We start from the raw sequence: 9719 nt of genomic DNA, 5'->3' as shown, positions 1-9719 counted from the left end.
AAAAACCAGCGCATTTGAAGTGATTTAGATAGATATGCAGATAGACTGAAGATATAGATAATTGAGTCATGCGAACAGTAGGCACCGTAAGTAAAGTGTGTGAATCACTGTGATTTATAGCGTGTGTTGTATCAAGAAAGAATAAACTAGTTTTAATTAAGAAAGGCCTTGTATTGCTGAAGTCACTCAAAAAAAAATTTATACCGGAAATTAACAAACAAGCAGATACATAACAGTACAGTATTACATTTTGTTTGTAATATATTTCATACATCAATGTGAATACGATATCTCATTCATAAAAATATACTAACTTTACATTAAAGGAAATTGAACATAATATTACATACATATTTACGTTTGAAATTTAACTATTTGAGGAGGGATGAGGGAGGATGGGGGAAGGGCATAAGTGACGCTAATGTTCTTACTACTATCATAATGTTTGTAAAAATAGAGCTAGGCTTATCCTGTTCACCAGAACAGGTACTCAACTCGTACGTGTATAAGATAATCTAAATATTCTCCATAAGGCCCTGATTTAAAATAGGTTCCTAGTTTATTTTCAGAAAGGAAACCTAAGGTTTTTTCATAAGCTCACAAAATATTTTTTCCTATTGAAATATGGTGCAGGAAAAAGAAGAGTAGTTTTTTCGAAAACCCAGACAACGCGAGGTTACGCGAGGTAACGCTGCTATTATCGGAAGTCTACGAGCTCGTGGTGCTCACCGCAAGGTTCATTACGTCACCAATATCTGAGTCATCATACAAGTGACAAAGGTTAAAATGATCTTGATACTGGCGAGAAGGGTGGATAATTACGTCATATATAAGTGTATGCTAGAACAAAATGGTGGCGCACGTGGAAAACTTAAGTGACACATATTTTGCTATGATCTCGAGATTTGGGCACGGACCTCTTGTGACAATGCCTAGCGCCGTCTCTGCATATGATATATTTCTTGTAACATATTTTTTCACGTATGTTCAGTGAAAAGCTTAACTTTATTTTGACAAGAACGTCTCTGCTTGCTTGTTGCATAACGCTGACAGTAAATCGTATTTGACGTCATCTCTGCCTAAAATATTTTAAGTAAAGAACTTGTGTCGCTTAAGTTTCGTCGGAACGAAGTTACGGAAAAATCAATTAACGAAACGGAGACGTAACGACGTTCGTTGCTATAGCGTTTGTTTAGCGCGATTGTTGAGTGTATCGGTTAAGTTATATTCGGAAAGAATAAACCAGTTTTATAGAGAGCACGAGAGTGAGTAATTGAACTGCAGTCGGTAATGTGTGTGGAGATAATTCCCCTCTTTTATATACCAGCGTACCCTATTTCTAGTAATTACTAGACCATTCGCCAAGATACGGGATAGTTCTAGAAACAAGAGAGCGTGAGAATTGTCACGTGATCTCGATGACGCAACACTACTTTATCTCACCACCAACTCGAGTGGTGTTCTTCAGGTCATTAGATGAAAGTCGACTCCAATCTAAGCTGTTCTGAAATTAGTGTTCAGTACTATATATATATATATATATATTGATAGAGTACAGTAAGACAGTTAATTATCACAGGGACAACACCAGCACGAGTTTAGAAAAATACGATTGTGTTTTTTCTATCCCAGTACAAACATGTATATTTGTTATACGGTGTTTAATTATCTATGTATTTTTACTGTATTTAGAATCACTTTGGAAGTAAGCAAATCATAACATCTATTATTTTTTTATTGTTTTATCAAGCAACGAAGTATACATAAATTTGGAAACATGGCAACTTACGACGTTTAGAACGGCAAGAGAGAGGAACTAGCAAGATAGTGATTTTAAAGATTTTATAGACGCATGAAACCTAGAAATAATTGCAGCCAACATGAGCAAAAATTTGGCATAACCTCTCATTTTGACAGGCAAAACTTTCAAGGTTGAAGAATGGCAATACTCACAATATACTAGCAGAGGTACACAGAGCTTCACTAAATATTCATTAATATACGCGCAAATTTTTCATGCTAATTTTAATTAACAGCTACAATCAATAATAATTTTATTACATTTTCAAGATAACTATTACTGTTTAATGCTAAAATCAAACAGAGTGCGCTCTCTCATTAAGATATATGTTACAAGTAGAGTAGAAAGAGCACGTGTTGTTATAATCATAAAGCTTACAGTAATATAGAATTTAACAGTGGAAAGCAAATTAATAACCACATTGCTAAGACTAAAAGAGATAGACACATAATAAGAATATCTTAAACAAATTCAGTCATTCTATTTGAACAAATAAGCATTGATATATATATATATATATGAGGAACATTTACAATGAAACTAATAAAGTTATTTAAATGTACTTACTACAATTCTAAGAATGAAAGATCTAAAATACAGTTACCATCATACTTTAACAATATTAAAATACTCTTGAACTTTGTTCCACTTTGTCAGTCTCAAACAGAAGTTAATAAAGGTGCACATTTGTAAAACAAACCATTGACTGACCTTCACCTATGTTTTGTCAAATAAATGTTTGTTCGGTTTTGTTTTTTAATATCAGTATATAAAGGATATTAGCGTTTGATTGTTAAATCAGTATTTTTTATTAGTCATAACAACTGTAAAATATACAATTTACTATTGCAAAACCCAACTTCGATCAGAAGGTGGCAGTAGTAGTCGATTGAGACACAGCTTGAAAATATTACATAACATAAGTTTCATTTCTTAAAGTTTGTGTGGATGTGTGTGGGTATGTGTATAATACACTTTGTGTCATGAATATAGAGCATGCCAAACCAAAGAAGCACATTATAATAAAATAAATCCATAAATCATCTGAAACGTATAAAATAAGATATTTTATGACTGATAAGTATGTTATTAGGCAGTGTATAAAAAGAGATGCATATCCTAAACTAACGACGTGACTAAAGCATCGTGATTATCGGTGGGACCTCTTTCATCAGTTGATAAAAACAACTGAACAAGATTAGCACTAAATTAATTGTTATTTTTCAAATCACTTAGAAATGTTTTTTTACTGACTACCTTTAAGATTTATCTTATCAGCCAGTTTTATGACAAATCAACATTTCAATGCAAATCATACATTTGTTAAGTTTTGAATAAAATGTCTTGATTATCTGTGGTAGTTTAACTGTGGTAGGTTAACTGTTTAGTTTTGTTTATTGTCATTCCAAACGAAGCAAAAATTTACAGTGATTTAAAGAACAATATTAATTTGTATTGAATAACTCATTTTTCTTTGCGACTGTCTGTATTCTGATAGAGCATCAAAATCTAATTAGGATGTGAACAATGTTACTTAAATTATGTGCATTAGAAGTCAGCCTTAAATGCTCGCCTGTCCACAGCATATTTATTGTTGGCTTGACATTCGTATGTTCCAGAATCCATCTGCGTCGCCGGTGTAATCTCCAATTTACTTTTCAGCTTGTTTTTGCCGTGTAGCCTTTCAGTGATCTGTACACCAAGGTTAATTTATCAATAGTATAAACTAATTATTTATTAGCTATTTGTATATATCAATGATAGATATGTAACACAACATAGCATACGCAAAGTATTACCTGTAATAAAAATAAAACACGCACTCAAACATAAGCCTGAGCGAGGCTCATATATAAAAAAGAAGATAGAATATTGCATTTACAGTAATGCCACAACTTTCTAATCAGTTGTCTTATTAACCACATTTGAGATAAATAATTTAAACATTTGATTAAATAATTGTTCAAAATTAAAATCAAAGTAGTTTTGAAAGTTCAAACTTATGAAATGAAATACTTTAAATATTACATGCTGTACATTTTATTTTCTTAAAATATATTTGTAACAAGCACAACTGGGACTTCGAGTAGCACTTTTGTTCACATTATCGCTAATTTCATACTATTAAGTCTATTATCGTGAGTTAATTAGAGTTATTAGTTTAAAGTATTTTCAGGGTTAACCATTGTTCTCAATCTAATGGGAAAGCTGTAGAAGCTATAATGAAATTCAGAATGGTTCCAGGTTCTCCTGGTTCTCTGATTTAAAACTTTTCTTTTCGTCATGTCTGAAACGATTAACAGTTTTATGATATTTATATGAGAATGTATTTTGCTGATTGAAGCTTTACCTGAAAAAAGGGATGATAAAATAACTCCACTCCATTCTTAAACCAGGTAATTCGGGGTCGTGGATCTCCCATAGCAACACACAAGAAAACGATCTTGTGCCCCAGGTAAAATTCGTAGTCGAAATGAGAAGATTTCAATATCCGAGCTCCCTGTATGAACATATAAAACAGGATAATAAAATCTCTCGATTTTGATATTATTCTTGTTTAACTTACGGCCATTTATGAAAATACATAATTACGTCTTCGACGGTTATCTTGGATTGAATAAATGCTCTTGCTTTTATTCTGCTTTTCCTCACCACACATCAATAAGACATCTGAGCTTAGTTTCCTACGATGTATATTTTGTCATTCCTCCTCCCCTCTTTCCGTAATGGCATACTTGCATACTTACTATAAGAAGGCTGTTCCCTTTTTAAAATGTGCCTTAGTAAATTATTCTATTATTTTATTCATTGTTACATTTTGTTGAATGAATCATGCTGGAACACAGTACTGAATCAATTATGAGTAAAATTAAACATATAGTGGTTCATTTTTTCACCACGTTTGTCAAATTAAACAAAACAAGTTCCCAAACTTTATGCTCCCCCAATATGCAAATATACATTGTTGTTTTAATGCTACCTTTCTCTTTTAACTACGATTTTTTTTAGGTTTAACATTTAAATTTTGTTCATTTTAAAAATGTAAGCCTGAATTCTGCAGTGTAAAATGTGCATGATGGATTTAGGTTGAAATTAGATTTGGGCCCACCATCAAGTGATAATCCCAACTTCTGTAGTAGTAGTAGTTGTAGAGAAAAGAGACGAAGAAAAAGCTACATATATAAAAGAAACTTTGTTTTACGTTCAGCACATTTGCGTTAACAATAAGCCCAATGGTGTTAGCTTATTGATATAACTAATTAGTATAACTACAAATTAATATGAAAATTGAGCATCAATTTACAGTAAAACAGATTACACTGATTTGGTGTATTTTCACGTGAGATACTGCTATATCTCCATGCTTGCTTGGGCATTCCGTCATGGTAGCTTGGTTTACTACGCCATAAATTTACATTTGTGATAGAATGTTGAATTTTTGTGTATACTTAGCAGGCATTTAAATATTGTCAGGGTGGGTAGAGAAAGATGTCGGAAGATATTTTCTGAAACACTAAAAGGCGTAAGAAGCAACTATTTATTGGAGGGGTTTCACCACAAAAGAATTTTTTTTTAAAGTTTATTAAAAGTAGATAAATTCGAGTTCTGATAAAGTAGTCACTTTGCCATTTTTCATCCCCAGTTTTAATAAATTCATTTATTAAATTCGGAATGTTAAGAGTTTAACCCCTTTATCTATTGAGTTAAAGTGCTTCTAAAGTGTGTGCTGTAGTTCTTACTCAACAGTTGCATTAGTTACAGGAGAAGAAAGACGTAATGTACCATTGTTCGAAATTCTTACTCAACAGTGGCAGTAGTTACGGGAGAAGAAAGACGTGATGTACCATTGTTCTAATTCTTACTCAACAATGGCAGTAGTTACAGGAAAAGAAAGACGTAATGTACCATTGTTCGAAATTCTTACTCAACAGTGGCAGTAGTTACGGGAGAAGAAAGACGTGATGTACCATTGTTCTAATTCTTACTCAACAATGGCAGTAGTTACAGGAAAAGAAAGACATAGTGTACCAGTGTTACAAACACCTGGAGCATCTTCCTCACTAAGACTGAGTTTTAAACTGAAGATGATGTCCTTTACAAAGTCAGGTCTGTTTTCTCTATCATTTTGCTTCAGGTAACGCAGTATATTTCTCCCTCCAAGTATTTTATATGAGAGCCCTGTTGTATGATGCATTAAATATGACGAAAACAAATTAAGCGTAGATTTACAACGGTGTAGCATATATAACAAAAACAAAAAAAAGCCTAAAATTTGAGATAAAAATCACTTTAACAGCAGATCCCCCCCCCCCACATTCTTCTTATTTTGTCCATTGTGGATTCAAAATCTAAAACGTGTAAGCATAGCATTTCAGGCCTATCTTCTGTTCTCCGCAAGTCATTGCCCAAGAGGTTTTTGTTCAGTACCAGAATGCTTCAGTCAGGTTGAACTGCAAAAGTCAGAAGATTCACTTAAACGCTATTTAATATATGCAGTGTGATATTTCAAAAGTTGCGATTTGAACGCCTCCAGCTTTTCAAATATAATTTATGATATAACGTTTAGGACGAACGAACTTCTTAAACAATATATGTTATTATAAGAGTTTTTTTTTTGTTTTGTTTGAAGTTAAGCACAAAGCTACACAATAGGCTATCTGTCCTCTGCCCACCAAGGGTATCGAAACCCGATTTCTAGCGTTTTAAGTCCGCAAACATATCACTGTGCCACTAAGGGGCTACTATAAGAAATGTGTTCGCTTGTAATAATGTGCTTTAGTAAATCCTTTTGTTATTTTCATCATTTTTACATTTTGCTGAATGAACCACGCTTTAAAATTATCAAGAGATATGCAGAATAATATCAATACCTAACTATTATGCAGTTATCATTTATTAGATATTTTTTGTTGCCAAATAATAGCTCCCCCAGTAAGTCATCGGTAAGTTTAAGGACTTATGACGCTAAAATCCAGGGTTCGATTTCCCGTGGCGGATAGAGCGCAAATAGCCCATAGTGTAACTCTGCGCTAAAATAAGCAAACAAGCAAGCCAAATAATAAAATAATAGAATAATAAAAATAAATATCACCTACTGGCCTTGTTATTAATAAAAATATTAAATCTATAATACATCTAATGTTTATGACCCGTTAATCTTTGGAAATCCACTCAGCAAGAATTTTTTTATATATGTTTGCAGAAAACTTAGGGATATTTTGTTCTCACATTAGGGTTGTCGTAGTATTCGCGGCGACTAGGTGAAGTGTAAAAAATGAATCTCGGAGAACCAATTCGATTTCTTCTTCTGCCACCTCGTCTTCGTCCTCCTCTCATCCTTGCGGAGTCAGCCGTCAGTAACAGCAGCAAGACCAGGAAACACATCAATCTTATATTCATTTTGATCTGCTGTAGAGAAAAAGTAAATGTTGTCTATACATGGGAAAGGAAATGTTTTCGGTGATCAGTTGCAATGACTCTTCACTTAATTTTAAATCCTCAAGTAGATAAAGTAGAATACTATAAAACTGTTAAATCCTATCCTAGCCTTAGAACTGATGAAATGTTTCAAGATATTTGTTTGGATGTTTTAGGGAGAATATTTTAATAATCATATTTTAACTTAATTTTGAGAAAATTAAAACTAAAGTAAAAAGAAGTATGTCAAAAGTAAAAGATTTTCTTAAAGCTAAATCATTCGTTAATTTCTGAATGAAAAGACTATATAAAAACACGTGTCAAGATATTGGTCATAAATATATCAATAAATCAACGTGTATACCAAATAATCTTACCCATTATTTTTATCCGCTGACCTTAAGTAGTGATGCTATCACTTTTTTTTTTGGTCTCTTTGTAGAAAAGACAACCTTGAATAATACTTTCAACATAAACTATTAACTGTTATACAGTTATATATATATATATATATTGAACATGCAAAAAGGCTTTAGTAAGTGTACATGGTCATATACCAGTAAAGTAAACGTAGCGATGAAAAAAACCTTTGCCAACTTCTGTGTTAAAGATAAAGAAACTGTAGACAATGTTCAGGCAAAATAGTATTGATCTTCAAAATTGCTTCAGTGGTCCTAACAAAAGTGTTTTGCTGTAAGTATTCGAAAACCCCAAAGAAGAAGAAAATATTACTTCTTCCTTCTACATGTTTAAACTACAATTTTCCTATACGTTTATTAAACGGGTTTATATAACAAAAAGTACGTCTAACGATGTTGTTGAAGTGAAAATAAAACGAATGCAGTGGAGCCAACAACATGGTGAAGATTTAATCCAGCTCTACTCACCACTTATAAACTGTCAAATTTACCAAACGTCTTCACGAGCGCTATAATGGTAAAGGACACGAGTCCAGGTAAAATTCAGGTCAACATAAACACAAACACTTTCTAATGTTAGAAACTGAAGCGTGCACATACCTAGTTCCTTTGAATATTTAGTTCGAGCACCTACGCAACATTATATTGATCCTTTGCTCTTGTAGCATGCGCGCTTACACAAGTATATATATATATATACAATTCAGTAGATTAACATATTTTCTGTTTCGTCATCATCGTTCTTTTGTCAGGCAGTAGCGCAAGTAGATCTATAAGATGACAAAAATAAAATAAAACAGAAATTGATCGAGTCTCTACCTTGGCTATAATTATGCAAATTAAGCGCCCTAATGCGCCCCTGTTGCGTTTAAAAAATCAAGGCTAGTTATAATGAAATTATCTTTTTTTTTTGTATTCTATGTTTTAGAATTTAAATTTATTGGGAAAAGGCTTAAATAATTATTTCAACTTTCATCGTCTCATATGTTTCATAGGGACAGGAAAAAATGCAAACGTTTACCATCATCCAAGTTTCTCAATTAAATAAAACGTTTCACTACAATCGGTTACTTTCCAACAGCAGCTTTGAGAACACGTGTGTTTTCGATATTCATACAATATCAGTGAAATGTCTGGGTCCAAGATATTAACACTTGAGCTTTCATTAAATATTACAGAAGAAAAAATGTTGTTTTAGTAAAACATTAAGCATACGAAATAAACTTTAGAACAGAATAAACTGAATAATCCGTATTATTATAGGTTCTTCGCAAGCTTTGATTATATCACGACATCGATTAATCATAGCGGCTGCCATATTTGTGAGACTTTAAACTAGTATTTCCTTCTATTTTCGTTGTATGTTGTTCCAAAACACTGGAAGGTGAACTTACTTCTTACTTGCAAAATTATTATAATTATTTAATAATACCACAAATGTTTAATTAGTATTAGGAGTTTATGTTGACCATTTTATAACTTATACTTTCCTTTTCTTTGTATTAATCAAGGCAGTATCCTTGGATCATTATTTCGCTGAAATTCAAACCCCAAACTGATTCAACGTCATCCACTGATACTGCACGACAGACAAATAAGTTGCGATACTACTCCTTTATAATACTACCAATTTTAACAACATTTCCCATTCCTGCAACAGAAAAACATCTCCACGCCATTCTCACATATTTGCACTCAGTGGCGAGAGAGAAGGAGGTCCGAATCTTAATTACAATTATAGGGAAGTAAATGTAGGGGGCCCAGTTACTTTTATGTCGGGGGGGGGCATCTTTGTAGTTAAGCCACTGTTTGCACTATTACTTAATCTTCTTAGAGCCACACCACACCTCAAAAGTCGCTTAAGAGTATAAAATTAATGTTAGAACAAAAAAAAAAAACTTGAATTAGTTTCAATTGCCATGTTAACATTAAAATCTACTTTTAACCGAACTTCAAGCTTTATGTTACTTCGAACGTGAGTTATCGAGAAATATTCTTCTATTGCTTGTTTGTAATTAAGCACAAAGCTACACAATGGGCTATCTGTACTCTGCCCCCACGGGTATCGAAACCCAGATTCT

General features: G+C 32.8%; 1 protein-coding gene across 5 annotated transcripts; it reads right to left on the bottom strand.

Moving 5' to 3' along the window:
* Window positions 1–2444: 2444 nt before the first annotated feature.
* Window positions 2445–8327, bottom strand: LOC106467021 (immunoglobulin domain-containing protein oig-4-like). 5 transcript variants are annotated; one of them, XM_013927330.2, is made up of 4 exons: window positions 8239–8327; window positions 7031–7210; window positions 4152–4301; window positions 2445–3493 (listed from the first exon to the last, which is right to left on the bottom strand). In XM_013927330.2, exons 2-4 carry the CDS (start codon window positions 7199–7201, stop codon window positions 3350–3352), a joined length of 465 nt encoding a protein of 154 aa, XP_013782784.1. In that variant the 5' UTR covers window positions 7202–7210; window positions 8239–8327; the 3' UTR covers window positions 2445–3349. The 5 variants fall into 5 exon arrangements, with proteins under 5 accessions (XP_013782784.1, XP_022250824.1, XP_022250822.1 ...); XM_022395116.1 differs by having other exon boundaries at window positions 7031–7207; window positions 8239–8262; XM_022395114.1 differs by lacking the exon at window positions 8239–8327 and adding an exon at window positions 8107–8232.
* Window positions 8328–9719: the final 1392 nt, after the last annotated feature.

The sequence above is a fragment of the Limulus polyphemus genome, unplaced genomic scaffold, assembly GCF_000517525.1.
Source record: "Limulus polyphemus unplaced genomic scaffold, Limulus_polyphemus-2.1.2 Scaffold2463, whole genome shotgun sequence".
NCBI lineage: Eukaryota > Metazoa > Arthropoda > Merostomata > Xiphosura > Limulidae > Limulus > Limulus polyphemus.
Note: the sequence above shows the minus strand (reverse complement) of the source record. Positions and strands in the feature narration are given on the sequence as shown.